Below are 25,692 nucleotides of genomic sequence, written 5' to 3'. Positions count from 1 at the left end.
ATGTATTGGTAATAATGAGAGCAGACCTTCATGCTTAACAATTGTCCCGAACTGTTGAATGGCACTTCTCAAATCCCCGGATGTGCATTTGCACACGAGTATTCGTTAGCCTTATCTTTATCATATTTTGTAGAGTAGGTTATTAACTCTTGACAAGTTTTGTTTTAATGATTGCTCTATTGCATTCCACGGAAGGGGGAAGAACTGTGGAAGCCGCTCAGTATAAGGAGTACCAGGATGATTATTTTATTATTAACTCATTTTCTTACACTTAAATTCCCAGTACCAGTACTTCTGTGCTAACTTTCGCAACGTACGTGCCGGCTCGAACCATAAGCACAGAAAAAGGGCAATTTGTTCTGGAAAAGTATGCTGAGAAAGTCTCCCCGCGCAACGTCTAAGGGAGCGTGGGAGGGAATCAAGTGGTTGCCTCAGGGACGCGCCTAGAGCGTTGCCCGAGAGACGTGTTCTTTCTCTGGTCGCAGCTCTCGTCAAAGCGCGACGTGCTCCTTTCCCTCTCTCTCCTACTGATTTCCGGACTCTTATCCGTATCGAATCGCCTACCACGAACATACTGATTGGCTTGGCGGTTTGCTCATCAACTGCAGGGCGCGGCCTACTCTATTCCGAACTGAAGGAGACAGATTACATTTTACTCCCCAAACCTCCTGTTATTTTTCTGGCCATTCCGACGCCCGCAACTAGGCTGCCATCTGCACAGAATTTTCTGCCGCTGATGACGTGGTTGCGTGTTACTGTGAGACAAGAGGTAATGGAAGAGACACTTCGAGTTGATGGTCGATGGTGTGATGTGAGAACACCGGTTCTTGAGAATGTTCCAGTAGAGGTGTTTAGTAATATACATTCAACCGGTGCGTTCCTGGGTGCATTACGTGTTTCGATCTCTCACCGTATGAGGATGTTTCCAGCACTGTCGCACGTGGTTGTTTTGGTGGTCCATGAGTTATGATGTGCGAGGGTTAATGTTTCATGAGCATACTGACCTCCAAGTCTTTGAACACAGTACACTTTTCGCTCAACCTCATTGTGACATTGCATTCCTTCCTCATTTACGTCTTTTCAAGGGTGAAATCGGCTCTGACGTTATTTTTGTACACTGAAGAGCAAAAGAAACTGATACGCCTGCCTAATATCGTGTAGAGCCACCGCGAGCACGCAGAAGTGCCGGAACACGACGTGACATAGATTCGACTAATGTCTGAGGTAGTGCTGGAGGGAACTGACACCTTGAATCCTGCAGGGTTGTCCATAAATGCGTAAGAGTACGAAGGGGTGGAGATGTCTTCTGAACAGGATGTTGCAACGCATCCCGGATATGCTCAATAATTTTCATGTCTGGGAAATATGCTGGCCAGCGAAAGTATTTAAGGTCAGCAAAGTGTTGCTGGAGCCACTCTGTCGCAATTCTGGACGTGTGGGTGTCGCATTGTCCTGCTGGAATTGCCCAAGTCCGTGGGAATTCACAATGGACATGGACCCATTTCACTCCAACTGCACACGCCCCATACCATTACAGAGCCTCCACCAGCTTGAACAGTCCGCTACTGACATGCAGGGTTCATGGATTGATGAGGTCGTCTCCATACCCGTACATATCCAGCCACTCGATACAATACGTATCATGGGTCCCATATCACTACAACTGCACACGCCCCACACCATTACAGAGCCTCCACCAGCTTGAACACTCCCCAGCTGACATGCAGGGTCCATGGATTCATGAGGTTGTCTCCATACCCGTACACATCCAGCCGCTCGATACAATTTGAAACGAGACTCGGCCGATCAGTCAACAGGCAACACGTTTCTCGTCGTCAAAAGTCCAACGTTGGTGTTGACGGGCCCAGGTGAAGCGTAAAGCTTTGCGTGGTGCAGTCGTCAAGGATACACAAGTGGGCCTTCGGCTCCGAAAGCCCATATAGATAATTTTTCGTTGAATGGTTCGCACACTGACACTTGTTGATGGCCCAGCACTGAAATCTGCAGCAGTTTGCGGAAGGATTACACTTCTGTCACGTTGAACGATTCTCTTCTGTCGTGGTCGGGGTCGGAGATTTGATGTTTTACCATATTGCTGATATTCACGGTACATTCGTGAAATGGTCGTAAGAGAAAATCCCCACTTCATCGCTACCTCGGAGATGCTGTGTCCCATCGCTCGTGCGTCGTTTACAACACCACGTTGAAATTGACTTAAATCTTGATAACCTGCCATCGTAGCAGCAGTAACCGATCTAACAACTGCGCCAGACAGTTGTTGTCTTGTGTAGGCATTGCCGAGCGCAGGGCCGTATTCTGTCTGTTAACATATCTCTTTATTTGAGTACGCATGCCTATACCAGTTTCGTTGGTGCTTCAGTGTAGATGACAATGCGCGACCGCATAGCGGAGGTGGAGGAGCATCTGGAACGTGGGGATATTGGGCGAATGGATTGATCTGCCCGTCCCTCCCCCCCCCCCCCCCACTTAATTCCCACCGATTACGTGCGAAATGCATTGGGGAGATGTAGTGCAGCACGTTCACATGTACAAACGACCTCGCGGTAGTTATCAACAGCGCTGGTGGACGAATGGAATGCCCTCCCATAAGAACTCCTTACCAACTCTGCTGCCACCATTGGAGTTCATTGCGTAGCGTGCATTACCGTCCGTGATTATCACACACTCTGTTAAGAGCCATATACCGCCTTTTGTATGTCCAGGGTATCATTATGAATCAAGGTGATTTCAGTAGTCTCCTTGCGTATTTCTTTCGGTTACCTTCTATACAGTGCTATACAAACTATACTATACTATACTGTAATATACTGTAGGAGTTCTCCTATGTATGGTCCAAGTTTCGTGGAGCTATGTACTTGGCAGTGACGCATCATGCGAAGGCTACATTTCTCCTTACGTTCTGCACACGAGTGTACATGCGTACGGCTTTCAGAAGATGCATATTCCAGGGCCATCTGAGTTATCACTTCGTATAGACTTTCGTGGGGCTGTTTCTCCATAAAAGCTCCTGTGCATTACACACACACAGATTTTCGCAGATGAGTCTTGCATTACGAGTGCCGGTCATTTTAACTGTGTCTACAAGAACTCACTTGAGACAGCTGTAAGATCTGGCCAAAGATCTGCTGTGAGCAGCATGCTTAACCCTATACTGAGTAAGGGATGTGATGGGTGTAACACTGGACAGAGTCTCATTCGACTTGATCATGGTTCAAATTCCTTTCAGCCATCCTGAGTAGGATTTTCTCTGGTTTGAGCAAAGTCACTACTCATGGATGTCAGGAATGCCCCTACACCAAGCCAATTTCATAGTCCTCCTCTCTGTTCTTCGATTGACCTTGTGAGTTGCATATACGACGGGCAACAAAATGCAAACCAGACTGTTGGAAAAAGTAAGTGCACAGTTTATTATTTCGAAAGTAATCTCCAAAACTCTTACAGTGAAGCGCCAAAGAAATTGCTATAGGCATGCGTATTCAAATAGAAAGATATGTAAACAAGCAGAATACGGCGCTGCGGTCGCCGATGCCTATATCAAACAACACGTGTCTGATGCAGTTGTTAGATAGGTTACTGCTGCTACAATGGCAGGTTATCAAGATTTAAGTGAGTTTCAACGTGGTGTTATAGTCGGCGTACGAGCGATGGGACACAGCGTCTCCGAGTAGTAGAGATTTTCCCGTAAGACCATTTCACAAGTGTACCGTGAATATCAGGAATCCGGTAAAACATCAAATCTCCGACATAGCTGCTACCAGAAAAAGATCCTTGGAACGGGACCAACGACGACTGAAGAGAATCGTTCAATGTGACACAAGTGTAACCCTTCCGCAAACTGCTGCAATTTCAATGCTGGGCCATCAGCAAGTCTCAGCGTGCGAACCATTCAACGAAACGTCATCGGTATAGGCTTTCGAACCGAAGGTCCACTCGTGTACCCCTGATGACTGCACGACACAAAACTTTACGCTTCGCTTCGGCCCCTCAACACCGACATCGGACTGTTGATGACTGGAGACATGTTGCTAAAAAAATGGTTCAAATGGCTCTGAGCACTATGGGACTCAACTGCTGAGGTCATTAGTCCCCTAGAACTTAGAACTAGTTAAACCTAACTAACCTAAGGACATCACACACATCCATGCCCGAGGCAGGATTCGAACCTGCGACCGTAGCGGTCTCGCGGTTCCAGACTGCAGCGCCCGAACCGCGCGGCCACTTCGGCCGGCGGAAACATGTTGCCTGGTCGGACGAGTCTCGTTTCAAATTTTATCGCGCGGATGGACGTGTAGGGCTATGGAGACAACCTCATGAATTCATGGACCCTGCATGTCAGTCGGAGACTGTTGAGGCAGCTGGAGGCTCTGTAACGGTGTGGGACGTGTGCAGTTGGAGGGATATGCAATCCCTGGTACGTCTAGGTACGACTCTGACAAATGACACGTACGTAAGCGTCCTGTCTGATCACCTGCATCCATTCATGTCCATTGTGCATTCCGACGGACTTGGGCAATTCCAGCAGGACAATGCGACACCCACACGTCCATAATTGCTACAGAGTGGCTCCAGCAACACTCTTTTGAGTTTAAACACTTCCGCTGGTCACCAACTCCCCAGATATGAACATTATTGAGCATATCTTGGATGCCTTGCAACGTGCTGTTCAGAAGAGATTTCCACCCCGTCGTACTCTCGCGGATTTATGGACAGCCCTGCAGGATTCATGGTGTCATTTCTCTCCAGCTCTGCTTCAGACATTAGTCGAGTCCATGCCACGTCGTGTTGCGGCACTTCTGCGTGGTCGCGGCGTCCGTACACGATATTAGGCGGGTGTACCAGTTTCTTTGACTCTTCAGTGTAATACATTTATCACACTATGAGCCGAGACGTTGAATACCTTCATGGAAAAATGTTGTGGTCGCCTACGGAACCGTGATTGTACCCAGTCAGGCGTGCATCTCTTCCTCCGAAGCAAATCAACGGCCACGACTGTCTTACTGCACAGTTCCAAAATATGGGAATCGCGTGAGGAGAAATTGGGGCTTTTTGGAGGATGTGTAAGTGCTCCCCAACGAAAATTCTGCAGCGTAGTCGAAACAAAAGGCCAGGCAGCTCCGTGAAAGTCATGAACACTTTTTTTTTTTTTTTTTTTTTTTTTTTTTTTTTTTTTTTTTTAACTGGAAGGGACCGCTGCTCATTGACTTTCTGGAACACGGCGGCACAATTAATACACGTCGTTACGTGGACACCTTGCAAAAAATTGAAGCAAATCGTGAAGTCCAAACACACAGGAATGTTGGCAGCCGGCAAAATTCTGTTGCAGGATAATGCGCACCTACATGTTGCCAAGATTCTTTCGACTACGCTGCAGAAGGTACGCTGAGAAATCCTTACACATCCTTCGTACAGTTCCTACCTATCCTCATGCGATTCCCATATTTCTCTTAGAAACAATCATGGCCGTCGATCTGCTTCGGACGTACGGGTGCACGCCTGGCTGTGTACAATCACAGTTCCGTAGCCAAACGCAAACATTTTTCCAAGAAGGTATTGACCGTCTCGTGTCACAGTGGGATAAATGTATTAACAATTATGGCGATTACTTTTGAAATAATAAACAGTTTATTTATTTTTCCCGTGTTTCTCCTTTTTCTTTGACTGCCCCAAGCCGGCTGGTGTGGCCGTGCGGTTCTAAGCGCTTCAGTTTGGAACCGCGTGACCGCTACGGTCGCAGGTTCGAATCCTGCCTCGGGCATGGATGTGTGTGATGTCCTTAGGTTAGTTAGGTTTAAGTAGTTCTAAGTTCTAGGGGACTGATGACCTCAGTAGTTAAGCCCCATAGTGCTCAGAGCCATTTGAACCATTTTTTGACTGCCCCATGTAAAAAAATTCTGCAGTAAACCACAGTTGTTATAATATTCTTGTTTCTTCATACATTCACAAGAACATACCTGATTCAACAGGAAACTATCCATGATCATTGCATTATGCTCATCTTCTTAACAGAAAATTCTAAACAGCGAACATTGTAAAAAAAGAAGAATAAAATAAGTCGTATTCCGACTCATTAGCAGTGACGACATGTTACACAACATGTAATGTCATGTTTTCCATATGATGGTGTGGAAATATTTTCTTTAGCATTTTTTGTTGTTGTCGACATTAGAATTTGTCTGTAATACTCCTTCATAAAAAGCGCCATACGACATGCAACCATTATGAAAGTGATAGAGTCTTATCTAACACTTTTCTTATTCCTCAGATAACTGTCAACAGAATTTAAAAACTCTTATCTGAAACAGCCTTCGCATAAATACATAACTTCAAAATTTATTATTTTATGTGAAAAAAATTAAAATATTAGAAGATCAAAATTTTCACTATGCGTAGAATTTGTGTTGAGTCATGTGTTCGGTTCTTGTTATTATAAATTATAGAATGGATATACCATGAAAAATGAAAATATGCACTACACTGGAATTCGAAGAAGAAATTCCTGCATATCTGTAGTCGCTTTACACAACTAGGGCATAGAGTATGGCGTCGTATCCATTTTAGTGGTGGTGATATTCCCACATGCCCATCGGGAGAATCTCTCATCGCAGTGTTCGAAACAGTGTCACTGAATGTTTATTCGGTCCTGGAAGCGTGCTGTACTGACCGAAATGCTGAAAGCCACTGTTCACAGTAAGCAGGAGATCCGAGTTTGAACTGCTGTCACACTAAGTTCCATTTGTCTTGACTTATAAATGATAGTGCATGCTCAGAATTTATTAACGGTCGGTAGTACGTTTCTTGGAAGTAGCCGATTCAAATTTCCACCATCGGCATTTGGTGGGCAATGGGAGAAGAGATGATGACGTGAAAGTTCTTGATCATCACTTTTAACGATTATGCTTCACTCAGTGAAAAATAAAGTTCGCATTTAATTTTGGTGGCAAAGTGTAAGGCAGTGTTGTAACGCATAAGCCAAAGCTACGCTGTGTCGTTTGTAGGATGACCAAATAAGGAAATTTTTCTGGGAGTGCGCTGACAGGAGGAGAGAAACAAGATGCTGATTTCAAGGTGTAAAATAAAAATGTCTCAGATATTAAGATGGAACGAAACTAAATAACCTAAGAATTAAATTAGAAAGAGATAGTGCCGATATATAAATTATATATGTTTCCAGAAATTACTGCAACCAGTCACCTCCATAATGGATAAAAGTTGTAAATTATATGCACGTAAGAAAGGATACAAGATACGAGAATAAATCCGTTTGAGAAAAGAGGTGTGGGTGCCAGACGACGGATATTAATGGTACAGACAAGAGCTATCTTTGTCGTAGTGAGGCAGGACAGTGCGACGGCAAGGGTGGGGAAGCTAAGGGGGGAATCCGGACGTGTCGTAGTGGGAGTCCGCATCGTATTCAACTTTTTCTTTTTTGCAGTTAAAAGCGGGCTACATTTCTTGATTTGAGCATGAGTGCGCACCTTCAAAAACACATTCCGTGTTCATACGTACTACGGAATATTCGCAGAAAGAGTTTACGAGTTTGGTACGTAAATCTGTGAACTACGAGGGTAATCCCAAAAGTAAGGTCTCCTATTTTTTTTATAAGTACAGAACTGTGTGGCAGTTGGTCACACTGTTATGAAGAGTGCTTCACGCGCTGTGTGTAAACATGCGCACGCCGCTGTGAAGCGCTCAGTCTCGGCTTGGCAGTCGTTGAGAATAGAGCTCCCGTTGGATGTTACCGCCAAGTGCGAATTGCGCGCAGTTATCCGGTTTTTGAACGCAAAGGGCACTGCGCCGATTGAAATCCATCGCCAATTAACGGAAGTGTATGGTGAGTCGTGCATGGATGTCAAAAATGTTTGTAAGTGGTGTACAGAGTTTGCAGCTGGTAGGACCGAAATTCACAACGAACAAAGGAGCGGGAGACTGTTATTTTCTGAGGAGAGAGTGATGAAGGTGGAGCAAAGCATGCGTGAAGATCGCCCGATCACCCTGGATGATCTCTGCACGTTCGTTCTGAGGTTTCCCGAAGCACCGCTCACAGAATTTTAACGGAAACATTGAACTACCGGAAGGTGTGCGCAAGATGGGTGCCACGCATGCTGACTGAGCACCACATGCGGTAACGAGTTGATACTTCCCGCGCATTTCTTCATCACGTTGCAGCCGAACAGGACAACTTTCTGGACTCAATTGTCACGGGTGACGAAACCTGGGCATACCACTTTACACCTGAGGCCAAGCAACAATCACGCCAATGGCGGCATCCTTCTTCGCCAAGGCCGCGTAAATTCAAACAAACGCAGTCTGCCGATAAGGTCATGACAACCGTTTTTTGGGATCGGAAAGGGGTATTGTTGGTCGACGTTATGCCCACTGGGAACACAATTAACGCTGACAGGTACTGTGAGACTCTGAAAAAGCTCAAACGGGCAATTCAGAACCGGAGAAGAGGAATGTTGAGCAAGGGCGTACATACTCTCCTTGAGGGGTACACGATCACCCACACATCGCTCGGCAAACCGTTGCTTTCCTGCAACAGTTTCAGTGGAACATAATCACCTACCCACCCTATAGTCCTGACTGGGCGCCCAGTGACTATCATCTGTTCCCTACGTTAAAAGCGATTCAGATCCGACGACGAGGTAAAAGAAGAGATTCATAACTTTCTGAACAGCATGGCGGCGAGCTGGTATGACATGGACATACAAAAACTGCCACAGTGTCTACAAAAATGCATCGACAGAAATGGTGATTATTTCGAAAAATAGCTAAATGTTCAAGCTGTAAACTGATGTAAACCATTGTAGAAATAAACAGGTCTATATACTTATAAAAAAATAGGAGACCTTACTTTTGGGATTACCCCCGTAACTCGTGGCTGTAGCACGAAGCCTGTAATAAGCATAAGAACTCGGTGAAAATCGCCCACACTTCGCTTCGACACCTACCCAACAAGTATTGTTTTCGGTACCCACAGTGGTCGTTGCAAATGGGGCAATACTTCCGTTGATTGGACACAGACTGCAGTTTTCAATGATTAAACAGCACTCCTGATTCACCCTCATCTGTTCAACTAGGTTATCTGCCTCTAGAATCAATTTTGAAGCACCTTCCCAGCGTGTAGACTAAGCAGACGCCGAAAGCTACGGAATTCGTGGGGATGCAGAATGAAGTAGTCGCTGCCGGTGAGCGTAACGCGGCGTCAAGATCCCTAAGCACTGAGTAATCTCCATCAGAATGGAAGAAAAATATTAGTGCCCACTGAGTCAACGTGTAACGTATTACCTATTCAGTTAATACTTCGGAGTTGACTTTAAATCTGACGAATTCCGGTTTCTATAAACCAGTTTAAGCTAAATAAAACTCTGTTAGTACCTAAAAGCATTACTCGTACCTTAATTGCTACTATTTCAAATAATCTGACTACTGGGGTACCTTCTCCTTTTCTTTAGCTTAGTACTTAGGTTTTTCTCTTTATGTACGCGTGTATGTGGTTCCAGACTTTCTTGAGTCTGTAGATTGCCTGTCGGCATTGAACCTCTTGGCATTTTATATTATCATTTGAAATTGAGCAGTTTAGTGCGCATGGTGACATTACTGTTCCAAAAATTAGAATTATCAACTTTTGGCAACTAAACAATTACTTGGAAATCCATTGTCTCTGACTGCGTGAAAGTTTGAGTTACACGCAAATACGTCGTGGATGACAGGCTGTCGCCCCTCTATAGAAAGCGAACGCCATCTAGGGTGCGGGGTCGGAGGCCATGCCACGATACTCTGTCCTGACAGGCCGAGATGCAGGGAACCTCGGGCAGGCGTTCGCGAGAAATTTGCTCGGATCTTGAAAGTTTGTAGGGGTGATAACACTGAGGCACTGAAAGCAATGTTGATGCCAAATTTGAGAAATAAAGGAGAAGTAAAAGCATATGGCGAAGCCGGTACATACGTCTCAGCAGATCCTCTCTGTGGCCAGAAAATCCGCAATAATAAAGTGAGGTTAGAGTGATAATCATGTCAGCAGGTGGAGCGGGCGAGCTGATCGTCCCCCAGGGCTCTGCATGCTACAGGGCCGTTCCTCCCACAGTCATCCCCCGCCCCCCCCCCCCCACGCCAACCCATTAATAGTCAAAGCAGTAAACAAAGGAATATCAGCCCATTAGTCACCAGAGTGCTACCCCTAAAACGGAAAATAAGGTGTGGCAGGAAAAGGGGCTAACCACATCTAAGCACAACCAGAATAACAGAGGGATGGCTTAAGCAGCTGGCAAAGGAAGTAGTTTTGAGGGTCCCTCAGACACAGCATGCGGCAGAAGATTCCCCAAATCCAACTACACTACTCTCCCCTGAAAGTAGTTTAAGACATTATATTTGCGAAAATGGAAAACCAGTTAGTCTATGACTTGTCCGCCAGTTTTTTAGGCAAAGAATCCAGATCAGAACGGATGTTGGGTGTGTAATCCCTTCTCTAGCCAGACGGCTGGCCAGTTCATTCCCTAGGATTCCCACATGACTTTGGACCCAGAGAAAGAAAACTGAGCAGGCAGAACGACGATGAAGTCATCGAGATTATGAATAGCGGATGTCAGAGGGTGGCGAGTACCATCAATCAATAACCTAAAGAGTGCTCATTGAGACACTATAAAATAAAACATGGTCTAGGGAGGTCTGTTTAATAAGACACAGGGCTCAGTTAATGGCTATCAGCTGACTGGCAGGAGATGTAAAAGCATATCCTATCCTATCCATGGTGTTAGAAGCATCAGTGTAAATGGTGGGAGCATCCTGATACTCCTGAAGAACAGAGAGGAACAGACACTGAATAGTCATGGAGGTGACTGAAACTGCAGGACCTTGTGGTAGATTTAATTCATGGTCTGGCAACTAACTACGGGACAGTGCACAGAGAAACATAGGGAGCACATTCTAAAGAGGTTAGACAGAGGTATTGGCAGAAGCATCCAAAGCACATTCCAGATGGTAATCCCACCTATGGGCAGGCATCAAGACATCGATCTCATTCTATCCAAAAAGAATTTGGTAAGTTGGATGATTAGGAACTGTCAGTTGGCCATTCATATGAGCAAGATTTGGTATCATTGGAACTAAGTAGAGAAGATCCCTGCCTTGGAAAAGGAGACTGTCTACAGGATTAGTCTGGAAGGTGTCTGTTGTCAGTCTTACTCCACGATGATGGACTGGATCCAACAATGATACCTGCGCCGGTTAATATGAAGATTAGTGTGATCCAAAAAGATCCCAAAAGATTTCGGCTATGGACCAAAGAGTGTCAAGTTTTTACAGACAACTACTTTTTAGTTGACAAATAGGAGGAAGCAATTGCAGCCATTTGTCAAAGAGGGGTGGAAAAAATCGGGACTGTGCAACAAAGTTTATGACACCTTGGAGCAGGCATTTGACTAAGGCTACAGAGTGACAGCTATGGCAAATGCAAAAGTCTTCGACACATAGTGTGAGGGCGACCAATGGCCCAACGGAGGTCACTAGCCCATTGATGGCGATGAGAAGAGTGTAACACTCAGCACAGAGCCCTGTGAGACGCCGTTTTCTTGGAGTTGTGATGAGCTGAGGGAGGTACCTATTTAACCCGAAAACCGAGCGAGGCAGCGCTGTGGTTATCACATTTAACTCATATTCAGGAGGATAACGGTTCAAATACGTGTCCAACATTCACATTTAGGTTTCCTGTGATTTCCCTCAATCGCTCTAGGCAAATCCTGGAATGGTTCCTTTGAAAGGGCATGAACGGTTTCCTTACCTGTCCTTAAAACAATCCGAGTTTTCTTTTATGAACTAGTTATCGATGGGACGTTATACTCTGATCTTTCTTCTATCATAGAAAAGCTAGTGGGATGAAAACTGATGAATAAAAATTGGTACAGAGCCTCAAAAGCCCCGGCAGTGGAGAGTTAGTAAAATATAATGGCGCCAAGCAGTGCCGTATGACTTATGCAAGTCAAAAAAGATTGCAGTAAAGAATTGACGTTGGATTGCTGTTTCTGTCTGAGCCAAATACTCTGATGGGGATCGTCTCTGATGGATGCCACACTAATGCACAAAATGTCCCATGATTCGAGGTCCCGGCATAAGTGTTTGGCTACCATCCTTTTAAGCATTTTGCAGAGCACGTTGTTGAGATTAATCAGAAGTGGGTCGCAAGATGTACGGCAAGAACCAATGCATAGGTACAAATATCGCTCAAGGACAGATCCAGATCAATTGCTGATCTTAAGCGCCTCAGAGGACTATGGAGCTTGGCTCACAACAAGGATGAAGAGGCATAAATTCCCAAATAGGGGTTGTAGCGCCCCCACCATTCATTCTTACTGTGTTTGGCTAGATAACAAGCCTTAGCACGAAGAAGCTTAAAAGTGAGAAATATCGCCTGTAAGGGATGTCATTTGAGACATTGCAGGACCATTCGACGAACCTGAGTAGCAATTGCAATGTCTTTAGTCCAACATGGCCCCAGCTGGCTGTAGATGGGCCTGTAGAAAGCAGAATATGGCGCAGGTGATCGGTTCAGAGCTTTTTCCCACAACTATGTTGATGCAAACCTGGTTGATGCAGTCTGTCAGGGCGGAAGGGGATGAAGGTGGCAACAGAGGTATACAACTGTTAGTTGAATCTGTGAAGACCCCAGTATGGAACTTGGTCTTTTTGGGCGGTGACAAGGAAATCGTAGAACCACCAGAATGTGGTCACTGAAATGAAATGAAATGTCGTGTGGCTAAGGCCTCCCGTCAGGTAGACCGTTCGCCTGGTGCAGGTCTTTCGATTTGACGCCACTTCGGCGACCTGCGTGTCGATGGGGACGAAATGATGGTGATTAGGACGACACAACACCCAGTCCCTGAGCGGAGAAAATCTCCGACCCAGCCGGGAATCGAACCCGGGACCTAAGGACTGACATTCCGTCACGCTGACCACTCAGCTACCGGGGCCGGACATGTGGTCACTGTGACCATGATCGTCATGTAGCGACCTCTGTTGTGAGCCACGAGACTGGAAGAAGAGATCACAAGGTCGATAGCCGAAAAGATGTCACGTTTGTCACTGAAATGGGGAGGAGCACCGCCATTGAGAAGACAAAAATCAAGAGCAGAAAGAAGGTTGTCAGTCAAAAGGTCCCTGCTAGATGATGTGCACTTTCCTAAAGGGGTGGTACAAACTGAAATCCCCAAGTAAAGGAAAACGAGGAGGGGGGAGGGGGAGGGGTTGGAGCTGTTGGATTAAGGTAGTGGATAACTAAGTGTCCTGCCTGGAAGAAAATAAACGTTACAAATTGTGATCGCTGGGGTCGTCTGCACTCTTACGCTTCCAACGTAGTATGGAGGGGAATCCACTCGCTGAAGACATCAGTGTGAACCAATGTACAGACCTCTCCCGCTGCTCTCAGGGCCAGCAATGTTCGGACAGAATACACAGCAACCTCGAACAGTTGGGTAATGGTGATCAGCGAAGTGTTTCTTGGAGAGCAAATCAGATCGCAGAACAAGAGGAGATTAGTTGCTATAGTTCCAGAACATGACAGTAATATCCATTACAGTGGCATTGGGGTGCACATTGAGGGTGCCCTGGTTAGGTGTGAAGCAGCCAGGTGGACAGGAACATTGTCACCAGTGGGTGTGGAACAATATCAACGAACATTGGCTCAGAATCCGACCGTGTGGGGGGATTCGGCACCACTGGGATCAATGGAGCAGTTTCCTGCCGAGATTTCTTCTTCTTCCTCTCTTTCACAACTTTTGGTGGCCGAAATTCTTGTTTGGACTGATCTGTTGTGGGTGTAGGAACGGAGGAAGTGTGGGCAGCTCTGAGGCCCAAAATCCATGGCTCCTTCAGCCACTGACTTGTCTTGCGCCTCTGATCTGTGGATTTTCAGAGAGAGGGAGCACTGTCACTGGCAGACGCTGGAGGAGGCACCTGCTTCTCTAGCCGAGAGCGGAAAGTGCTTCCCAAAGATGGTGTCTCAGCACCCACGACAGTGGAGGGCCTATACTTGCCATGGTTTCGTTTATTTGCACAACTATCATATGTCGACGTCGAGAGAGTAAATACACCAAGTACCGCTGACAACCTGGTGTGAGCGTGTGGGTGCGATTCTGTCATTCTGCGCAACACATTAATCTGAGAAGAACCCTTTACCCTGTGGCTCCTGCAAGATGCAATTTCCACCCCCTCACTACTACAGAAGTCAGACAGACGCTTCTAACATTCTAAAGGGAAATGCCTGAAAAACTTTCAGCAATAAATATCTTCTGGAGTGGTCCACTGTAAGGAAATGACACAAAAATTCACAAAATTTCTTATGTAACTAGTGGGATACTTGGGTACTGCAGTAATGCTAGTTAGTGTAAGAAAAACATGAAACTAACGAAAATTATTATTCTTATATTCTGAGAAATCATAATAACACTTTCACTTACGAACTGAACAAGTTATTGCCGGGTTCTTTTTGGAATGTGAAATTACTTCTTAAGGATAGGATTCGCTAATGAAATTTCTATACAGAGTTTAAGATTGTTATTGACTTGGCAGAAAGGCTGAGAGCCGCACCTACTCAACTTGAATAATTGTCCGTTAGAATGTTGCTAGTTACGGTCGAGGCTGTCGCATGTGAAATGCAGTGAAGTGTACTGTTGTGGAGGAAATATGGGGCTAGCAAGAGCTGTAGCGCACAATACCGTAAGCTGTGATGACTGCTGTCTGCGCCGCTCGCTGCTGATCAATAAGATAACTCTCATTCTATCTGGATTGACCTTCGCCAATCAAACTCTCCCTACACCTTGATGAAGTCAAGGACTCCTATTCGCCCCTAGTCTAACTATTGGCGTGGTACACCGGTCAGATAACCAGTACACCGCGATGCCACTCAAAAATTCACTCGCAGGTGTTTAACTATAACTCTGTCCGTTCACACCGCACAATAGGTGTGGCGGCCAACACAGTGAACAACGCTTAATTGCAAGGATTCAATATGGAATCGCACTCCAATTCGCTCTCGACAGAGGTGCTCTCCCAGTGAAGCACTGAGAAGAGACTTGTTCCTCGCTCTTTGAGTACACGTACGAGCGCGCACGCTCTCGTTACGTGTTCTCGCTCCAAGAGCGACAACGGAACGGCCCCTCTCCACGCCAGACGTGAAGGGGTATATCTTTCAGCCTCTTCCATTACTCCTTCAGCTCATGGCGTCAGAAAAGTCGTCTGCCAATCAGCATTGCTCTTCTAAAACTGGAGAATGACGTTTCGTTTAAGGCGACCAATCCGGAAATCTGTAGCATCGGCGATTGGCGTTTGCTGTCTCCCTGTGAAAACCTCTGAAACTGTGTGCTATGTTTGGGAAGAATGTTTAGGCTGGGGACTCCCACACAATGTAGCGGAATTTGCTTTTAAGCCGAACACGGGGTCGTTCTCCCTTTCACTCGGGCAAACGCTGTCTGCTCTACGGGTGGTCGCCGGCCGACGTAGGTAGATTGATTGACTCGTCCTCTGAAGGGACTGGCCTCCTGGTGTGCGGTTTGCCTCTCCTGAACTAAAAGCTTTTGTGACCGTTGTGTCTTGAATGTGTGTGTGTGTACGCCAGCCTCGAGTATTTCAACCTCGGTGCGCACTTGCGATTTACTTGTAATTTGCATATTGTTTACGTGAATCCATACAACATTGACTTTATCTTATCGAGTTTGGGTTCGAATGAAGAGTCTTGATGTGCGGAATATGATTGTGAGGGCAGAATATGTAAGCAATGAAGGCCAGGAGACCACGACGTGTTATACTGGCCACAGTAGCGGCAAAGATCGATGTCGTTGGGGCTGCATACAAACGATCATATTTTTTCCATGGTTGTTGTGTGTAACGCTAACAGGTACATTGCCAGGCTTTCATCAAGAGAGTAACACCCAGAACTGGGTACAATTTGCAGTCTGAATTCAGATGGAACCACTTCGTAACTTTCCAAATGTAGACAGTTCGCCAAATATGTTTTCAATGTTATCCACAAACATTGGTTTAGTAGAGAGAAAGGACCTTCCACCTGTTTGGGTCCAAACCAAGAACTGTGGGAATAACTCTCCGCATGTTGCTTTGCTTTCCTCTCATCGCGTAGCCAAGGAAGGAAAGTTCCTAGGGTCACAACAATGGATACTAAATTGCGACAGAATGTTAAACTCTTTCTTCCTTCCTTCCTTCCTACTAAACGGCGGTCTGTCTGAGGAGACTGCTGGGGCCTCGTGGCCACCGGCTGATAACTTTGGTCGTTTCCTGACTCCAAATAACCACCATGATGCCGCCTATTCCAAACGAGGGCTCTCCCAATGGACACCACACAGTTAGAGCAGAGGCCACCTGCCACGAAGATCAGTGCTCCAAGTGCCACCCTGGACAGACAAGCACATACTCCTCGGCAAGCGCGACGATAGAACAGCTCAGGCATCAACACTGTGATCCCTGCCAGGTCAGGGGGCTACCACCGTCTTGACACGTGACGACTCGCATCATGACTGACTACCAAGCTTGGTAGTGGGCGACCATACGCTTACAGCCCGCAAAATTTCTGAAAAGAGTCGATGTGAAACTCAGATGTGAGGACGGCACATAAATTAACTAAAGGATATGGTGTAAAACAAGGGAACGAAGTGGTTAAAGCCAGAATCGACGTTCTACGAGCGAGCTAGTTCGTCAGAAGGGGATGTGTCCTAGAGAATAAGTTGGAGAGAAGATATTGCCCGGCAGTAAAATTGTAGCACAAGGGAGGTAGAAGTACTGCAATGGCTTGGAGCTTTATACTCGCCACGCACGTACTCACAAGAGTTGTGATCCTCTTCGTTGGAGGGGGGGGGGGACGACAGAGGGGGGGGGAGTGTAGGTGGAAAGAGCAACGGATAATCGACTGAATGGCAGTAAAGTTAATTTTAGTAAATTTAATTGTGTTTGAAGTTCGATTAGCTGTCATAGAGCAGCAGGGACTGACTGCCACACACTGTTTTTCGCGAATGTTTTGGATTAAATTCTTAGCCTCTTCGGAGTGTCTCAAGACGCGAGGGCACCGAAAACTGTTTCTGATGAGCAGTCCGTAGGATGAGGACGAACCCTTAGTTTTATACGAGGTTAGTAGGCTATGAGCCGCCACTGCGTTTCACCCTCATGCTTTACTCGTCACCACTCAACACAAACATGATGCCACACTATCCACACTCCCGTTACAGTCACCTGCACTCAACAGATACAGATGGGTAACAAGAATGGTCACCAACATCTACGAACAGACACGAAGAGCACATTTTTGAAATTGCTGCATATCAGTAACGTCGGTAGGAGAGCTTTTCAAGATGATCCCTCAGATTCTTTATAGGTGCTCTGTATGAAGTAAAACTTTCGTAGTCTTATGCTTGATAATTTCGATACTGTCTTTGGAAAAATTAATTCACATTATAAGTATGTGGAGAATAATTTTTATGGATTTTTTAGTAAAATCTCATGATATTACAAAGTATTTTTAAAATAACACTGAACCTCTGCCACATCCAGTACTTATTTCATACAGCTATCTAAGAGTCAACGTCTTCCGGTTTTTCTATACAATAGAACACGGTAACACCGACAGAAGACACGAAGTTACTGGTCACCCTCCAACACCTGTTGAGTGTCGTTATCGTGGCTACCCGTATAGTAGTTATGTAAATTCAAATGACGTCAACCGAAGGCCACATCATAATTATAACCTGTGAGGACCACTGTAGTTACCTGCTGTACAGTGAATGGGCAAGAATGTCACACTTTTGAAGCCCTGAGGATCACACTCTTTAATACATGCTATATGAAGCAGTGGTATATCCGTTCGTTTTCCGGCACGACATTCGGACAGAATAGTCCATCATAGCTACTCGCTAAAGAGATGGGCGATGAAGAATGGGGACTTCACGTGGCAAGTGCCGTACTACGTGCCTGAGACATGGATGGAGAACTCACATCTCGCTTCCCCACAGTGTTCTCTCGGTACGCCCCATAGGGAAATGGATGTGTCGTATACCAGACACAGGACTTTGCAAAAATGGAACAACTACGACTTTAATATGTCGTAACAAATTAACAACTGCGCTACAGGGGGAATCGAACCATGCCCCTATTTATCGCGAGCAGTCTCCAATTGGAACAAAGGAGTAGACTTTCAGAACCGATAAAAAATTTCATGTTGTCTCTTTATCACTTACAGTTTTTCCTATTTTCCATATAACCAACCACTCGTTCTCCCATAGGAGTCGCAGCCACAGAGAGATGGATATGAAGGAGGACAGGATTTGCTGTCCTGACTGCTTGCGATAAACATGAGATCCGGTCTCGCACAGATGTCTGTTTATTAATTCGTGTCAAATAAATATTGCTAGCTTTAAACAGAAATTCTTCAACCTTGACATAGTGATTCAGCATCTCTATGAGTTCATAAGCAGATATATAATTCTGGAGAGCAGAAAATTCCTTTCAGTATTTGACTACTACTAACACGTGCCATCTCACGCGTATTTCTTTGCGTGAACAAAACGTGACATTGCAATCCATATTTACATCAATACGTTATAGCAACTGCCGAAGCGTACATTCAGGATGTTGTAGTTATGGTTCTTTGGTGAAGTGTAAAAATGTACTATGGTTTCGGTTGACATAGTGTTCGAGTTGTGTCATGATGTTGGTTAAATCTGAATTAAAGAACATTCTACTCGTCAATGCCTTCCACCTACTACCCTAAACACAACGAAAAGTGTGAGATCATCTACAATAGTGCTGAAAGGAACTCGTTAAACTTCGGTTACACGATAAATCAGTCTAATCTAAAAGCCGTAAGTTCAACTAAATACCTAGGTATTACAATTACGAACAACTTAAATATGAAAGAACACATAGAAAATGTTGTGGGGAAGGCTAACCAAAGGCTGCGTTTTATTGGCAGGACAATTAGAAAATGTAACAGATCTACTAAGGAGGCTGCCTACACTACGCTTGTCGTGTGGTATCCTTACCAGATAGGACTGACGGAGTACATCGAAAAAGTTCAAAGAAAGGCAGCACGTTTTGTATTATAGCGAAGTGTGGGAGAGAGTGTCACAGAAATGATAAAGGATTTGGGCTGGAAATCATTAAAAGAAAGGCGTTTTTCGTTGCAACGGAATCTTCTCACGAAATTCCAATCACCAACTTTCTCCCCCGAATGCGAAAATATTTTGTTGACACCGACCTACATAGAGCGGAACGATCACCACGACAAAATAAGGGAGATCAGAGATCGTACGGAAAGATATAGGTGTTCATTCTTTCCGCGCGGTATACGAGATTGGAATACTAGAGAATTGTGAAGGTGATTCGATGAACCCTCTTCCAGGCACTTAAATGTGATTTGCAGAGTATCCATGTAGATGTAGATGTAGAAAAGTATCCCAAGAGACCCCTCGCTGTGGGATCCTTGGAAACCGAGTAATGTAATTTAATTTCGAACTTTAAACATGAATCTATAAAATTCTCCTCTGCATGTATGTTAATGTCACTCTCGTACATCAAAGTTCACATAAGTAATTACATTACCAACATAGGCAGATATGTTGCTTAAATTTACACGTTACAAACTAATCAGTTGGATGAATTAGATTCACATATTTGAAATATAAACGTACGAGAGTTCATTCAGTAACGACTAAAAGAATTTATTTTTAATTTACTCACTTTTCTTCGAAGACGGCTGGTGAAATGTTATCGACTTTTTCTACATGGTGCACACCAACACACATGGAACAATTCTCTGGTGGCCGGAACACTTTGGTCATGATGTCCGGTGCTTGGATGGTACACTGCAACAACAGGAATTCACCCTCTTTGTGAATCTGTGAATAATACAAAATGACAAAACAAATAATTGCAAATAAGCAAATTTATTTCATTTTTAGTTACTCTTTATGTCTAATGTGTGTATCATTCGGTTTTTGGTCACGTCAGGTTTCTCTATGCTCAATTTAAGTTGATGCGATCAGAGAGACGAAGTGAGTTTTACACACTGTTTTCTTCATTGGTTTCTTAGTCACAACAATCCTCAATATCTCACCCCCCATGTCACATACCTATCATCATAATATAACTGCAATGATTTTATTGTGTAATTCAGTCCAAAGTATGGTTTGATGCAGGTTTCGAAGATACTCAATGCTGACAAGCTTCTTCATCTCGGAATAACTACTGCAACCTACATCCATTTCATCCTGCTTACTGTATTCAGCTCCTCGTCTCCCTCTACAATTTTTACCCCCCCCCATCCTCCCCCACACTTCCCTCTCATTGTAAATTGGACGGTCCCTTGATGTCTCAGAATGTGTCCCATCAAATCGTTCCCTTCGTTTAGTCAAGTTCTGCCAAAAATTTCTTTTCTTTTCAATTGTATTCAGTATCTACCCATCCAATCATCAGCATTTCAAAAGCTTCTATTCTCTTCTTGTCTGAACTACTTACTGTTCGCGTTTCACTTCCATACAAGGCTACACTCCATGCAAATACGTTCAAAAAAGACTTTCTAACTCTTAAGTTATATTCGAAGTTAATAAAATTCTCTTCTTCAGAAATGTTTTTCTTGACACTGCCAGGCTACATTTTATATGCTATGAGCTTCGGCCGAGATCACTGAAGTTAAGCGCTTGGATGGGTGACCATCCGGTCTGCCAAGCGCTGTTGGCAAGCGGGGTGCACTCAGCCCTTGTGAGGCAAACTGAGGAGCTACTTGACTGAGAAGTAGCGGCTCAGGTCTCGGAAACTGACATACGGCCGGGTGAGCGGTGTGCTGACCACATGCCCCTCCATATCCGCATCCAGTGGCACCTGTGGGCTCAGGATGACACGGAGGCAAGTCAGTAACGTTGGGCCTTCCAAGGGCTGTTCGGACGGAATTCAGTCAGTATGTGTTTCGGCCATCATCAGAAATTTTACTGCCCGACTATTACTTTTAGTTTCTCATTTCCTAATCTAATACCCTCAGCATCTCCTGATCGAATTCGACTACGTTTCATTATTCTTGTTTTGCTTTTTTGGGTGTTCATCTTACATCCTCCTTTCAGGACACTGTCAATTTCGGTCAACTGCGCCGGCCGGAGTGGCCGAGCGGTTCTATGCGCTACAGTCAGGAACCGCGCGACCGCTACGGTCGAACGTTCGAATCCTGCCTCGCACATGGATGTGTGTGATGTCCTTAGGTAAGTTTGGTTTAAGTAGTTCTAAGTTCTAGGGGACTGATGACCTCAGAAGTTAAGTCCCATAGTGCTCAGAGCCAGTTTTTCGTTCAACTGCTCTTTCAAGTCCTTCGCCATCTCCCACAAAATTAAATTGTCATCGGCAAACGTCAAAGTTTTCATTTCTTCTCCCTAAACTTTAATTTCCTCTCCATATTTTTCTTTTTTGTCTTTAGTGCTTGCTCAACGTACAGATTGAATGGCGTCGGGATAAGCTGCAACACTCTCATTCCCTTCTCAACTACCGCATCCTTTTCTTGACCCTCGACTCTTATAACTGCCGCCTGGTTTCTGTACAAGTTGTAAATAGCCTTTCTGTCCCTGTATTTTACCCCTGCTACCTTCAGAATTTTAAAGAGAGTATTCCAGTCGGCACTTTCAAAAGCTTTCTCAAAATCCACAAAAGTTATAAACGTAGATTTGCCTTTCCTTAACCTATCTTCTAAGATAAGTCGTAGGTTCAATATTGCTTCGCGTGTTCCTACATTTCTCCGTAATTCAAACTGATCTTCCCTGCGGTTGGCATCTACAGGATTTTCCATTCTTCTGTATACCAGATAGAATAGTTTTGTTGTAGCTGGCTTCCCCTAGGACATTAGTAGTTCTGAGGGAATTTTATCTACTCCGAGGGCCTTATTTCGTCTTACGTCTTTCATTGCTCTGTCGAATTCTTCTCACAAAATCATATCTCCATCTCGTCTTCATCTACATTCTCTTCTCTTTCAATTATATTACCTTCAAGTACATTTCGCTTGTATAGCCCTTCTATATTCTCCTTACACCGTTCAGATTTTCCTTTTTGCTTAGTGCTGGTTTTCCATCTTTGCTTTTGAAATTCACACAGCTGCTTCCCTTTTCTCCAAAGCCCTTTTTAATTTTTCTGTACGGGGTACCCATCTTTACACTAGTTACGAGGGTTGGAACTTTAATAGTGCCAACTATTTGTTTACAGCTCGTACAAAATAGATACGTGTTTCAAAGTTTTACTGACCTTCAAAGTAGTCACCAGTATTGTGCTTAACCCGTTGCCAGCGATGTGGAAGTCGTAGGATACTCTTAACAGTGACAGTTCGAACGACGCGGTCTATTGCCCGATGAATTTGTAGCAGTTCAAAAGGGAATGCCGTGAAGTGTTTCCTTCAGTTTAGAAATCGAGTTGAACTCACGATGGCTTAAGTCAGGGGAGTGCAGTTGGTGGTATAGCACTTAGCAGCCCAATCAGTCAAACAAATCAGTAACAGCTTGCACTGTACATGCTTGAGCATTGTTCTGCGAAATGATGGTCAGGTCCTGCAGAAAGTGTCATCACTTCTGTCTCTAAGCTGGTAGTAGGCTGTGTTCCAAAAATGAAGAGCATAGAGACAGAAGTGATGACGCTTTCTGCAGGATCTGACCATCATTTTGCAGGACAATGCTCAAGCAAGTACAGTGCAAGCTGTTACTGATTTGTTTGACTGATGGGGCTGCTATACCACATACTGCACTCCCCTGACTTAAGCCCTCGTAAGTTCAACTCGATTCTAGGCTGAAGGAAACACTTCACGGCATTCGCTTCAGAACTGCTACAAATTCGTTGGGCAATAGACCACGCTGCTCGAACTGTCAACACAACTGGCACTGCTAAGAGTATCCTACGACTTCCACATCGCTGGCAACGGGTTATACACAATGCTGGTGACTACTATGAAGGTCAGTAAAACTTTGAAACACGTATCTGTTTTGTACGAGCTGTAAATAAATAGTTGCCACTATTAAAGTTTAGATTTAAGGTAGAACGTCCAGAAATTCAGCCGTGAAAAAGCTTATAACAGGTACAGGTGCATTGGAAACAGTCGTTCGACCAGTTCTCGAATATTATTTTTCATTGTGGCTCCTTTACCAAGACGGATGGAGTGAATAGTAAATAGGCACTAATCGTCACGGGCTTGTGTAGTCGGTATGCTAATATCACGGGTTATTTAGTCAGCATGAGCATATCACGCAAATGAACGGATTAGGAGACGGGCAAGGGGGGGCATTGGTACATTATGTTACATCCGCCGCACACCGCACGGTCGCTTGTGAAGTATCGATGTGAAACAGTATTCATTGAGCCACTGTAAATCTGACGTATCTCGAAGATTAGATAATAGAGAGACTTTGAAAGTAATTGGAAAACAAAACGATAAACTAATTTTTAGTTTCAACGGACTAACACGGTCAGTGATATCCTTACCAAAAGATTAATGAGCATTCAGGATTAACAGACTTGCTAACAGCAGAAGTGAGAGGATTTCAAAGTGGCAGTCAGATTACTTTGCTTATGAGAAGATAATATACAGAACTGAAGTCAATAGGCGAGGATGGGAATAAATGCAGGACTAAACAAAATAATAACTGACTATTAAATTGCAAATAAAGTTTTTTTTTTCAAAAGTGTGCTCTTGTTGTCATGAGCTCTTTGTTTTACTTCTAAAAGCAGTCACTTTTGCAGCGTGTCCTGTAGAATCAAAACTGTAGTGGTCGATTTATTCGGACGACCAATCTCGATGTTGCTGAGCCTGTTACGTATGTAGTGGTCACGTTCTATGATTTTTTTTTTAGGAAATCACACAATGTAAACTTTAAATGTAGTTAATACCTATTGAAAAAATACTCTTGCGTCTAGAAGCTGGAAATAGAGAAATAAAAAGGCTGAAGTGTGCAAGCTGCAGGAATGCGATGTAGATGCATTACAAAAATTTTTACCCCATTAAATTTAGGCCACAGTAAACTCTGTTATGGTTACCCATTTCAGAGTAGCAAAATTCCAGAATGGCTAGTTTTAAACTATTTAGGAACTTAAAATTCTCGTAATTAATTTAATAATTAACGAAATTTATTTGCTCTCTAGGGAGGTTAGGGTGAATCCGTTAGCGTGTCCTACGTATTTCAATTGCGTGTAGACGACAGCCCTCTCATTGGCCCTCAGGAGCTATCTCTTCACGAAGTTGAATACAAGAAGTCTCAAGCTGAAAAGTCATTGCAGATGTATAAGGCAGAAGTCCTGATCATGACACCTAATGTACAAGTGTGTGTGTGTGTGTGCGCACATGTGCATCCGCGCGTGTACGAGCGCGCGTTCCCTCGTAGCCCCGGCAAACCTCGCGTACCGTATGTATGACATTAAAATTATTGCCGACCGAATAGGGAATGTAGAAAGCGTGTGCGTGTGTGTTGGAAGGGGGTAGGCGCTCAGGGACACAGTACGTACAAGAAAAGTAATATACTGGTCAGGAACAAATTGGAGAAGAATACGTATTTACGACTGTAATAAAAAACGTGGGGAAAACATGAGATTGTCATAAAACAAAGGAACAAATTGGCTGTAGAAGTGGGTATTGCACAATGAACTATTTACTAGACGTGAACCAAATTGTACGACGGAGCAACGAGTAGGACTTTGCACTTTGTTTAAGATTTATAGATCTTGAGAAAGTTTGTCACTCCGTTTCAAAAAAACTTGTACTGACCACTCATAAGGAACAAGATATTGATACAAACTGTTTTCGTAAACTGAATAAATACGTCAGTGTTACAGTTTCCAGAAATGCAACATGGTATAAAAAAAAAAGGGACTGCAAACTACCAAAGAGATTCTCAGCAGCCTCAGTTGCCTAAAAAGCGAAAGCGAAGGAAAAATACATGTTAATGGAACACATTTAACAACCTTCGATTACTGACCACGTTGTTCTGTTTATTTATAGTGCAGACGAAACACGAGCAACGAATGGAAGAGAGAAAGTTTGAATGTAGGCCTGAGAATAAATTCTGAAGAGATTAAACTAACGTAATAGCAAAATAATGAAATAGAAGAGCAATTTTGATAATTAAATGGAGTTTTCAAGGCTACTCTTGCAAAGTGTCTGAAACCAAAACTTTACCATCAGTGCGCACAGCCAGTTTCGATTTATGACAGTGGAATACTTATTTACGACTGTAATGAAAACGAAACAGAAATGAAAGGACATAAGGCCAAGCGAATGGCTGGCATATGGACCAATGAAGTTCCCTGCATGATTCCAAGAGATAAGAAAAGCCCGCGGTGACGAGCTGGTGCAAGGTTGGTGGATGACATTAGGAAATAAGTAGGAGCGACGTAAATACACGGAGAACTCTAGAGGAGACCTTTGTCCGCAAATGGCTGGTGTTAGCAATGATCAGCATTTTGCGCAAAATGTTTTTTAGTACTTATTACTAATCTTAGCTGGAACTAAGTAGCTCACGCAACTAGTTCCACAGCGATGTACGGCCGAAACTCGTTTAGCAGCGCTCATTAATCCGTGGTTCCGGTTCACCTAGATTATCCTTTTTAAATTCAGCAACTATATGATATTTAATATTTCGGAAGTAATAGCGACAACAATCAACGGCG

General features: G+C 44.3%; 1 protein-coding gene across 1 annotated transcript in view; it reads right to left on the bottom strand.

Annotated features, from left to right (window-relative positions):
• The window catches only part of LOC124722244 (F-box protein At5g06550), a 610,244-nt gene that overhangs the window by 280,426 nt on the left and 304,126 nt on the right, over positions 1-25,692 (bottom strand). Inside the window, exon 2 of the mRNA XM_047247434.1 lies at positions 19,753-19,877. Coding sequence (XP_047103390.1) covers positions 19,753-19,877 — 125 coding nt within the window. The remainder of the gene's footprint in view (positions 1-19,752; positions 19,878-25,692) is intronic.

This window comes from Schistocerca piceifrons, chromosome X (genome assembly GCF_021461385.2).
Source record: "Schistocerca piceifrons isolate TAMUIC-IGC-003096 chromosome X, iqSchPice1.1, whole genome shotgun sequence".
NCBI classification, from domain to species: Eukaryota; Metazoa; Arthropoda; class Insecta; order Orthoptera; family Acrididae; genus Schistocerca; species Schistocerca piceifrons.
This window is presented reverse-complemented; position numbering and strand designations above follow the sequence as displayed.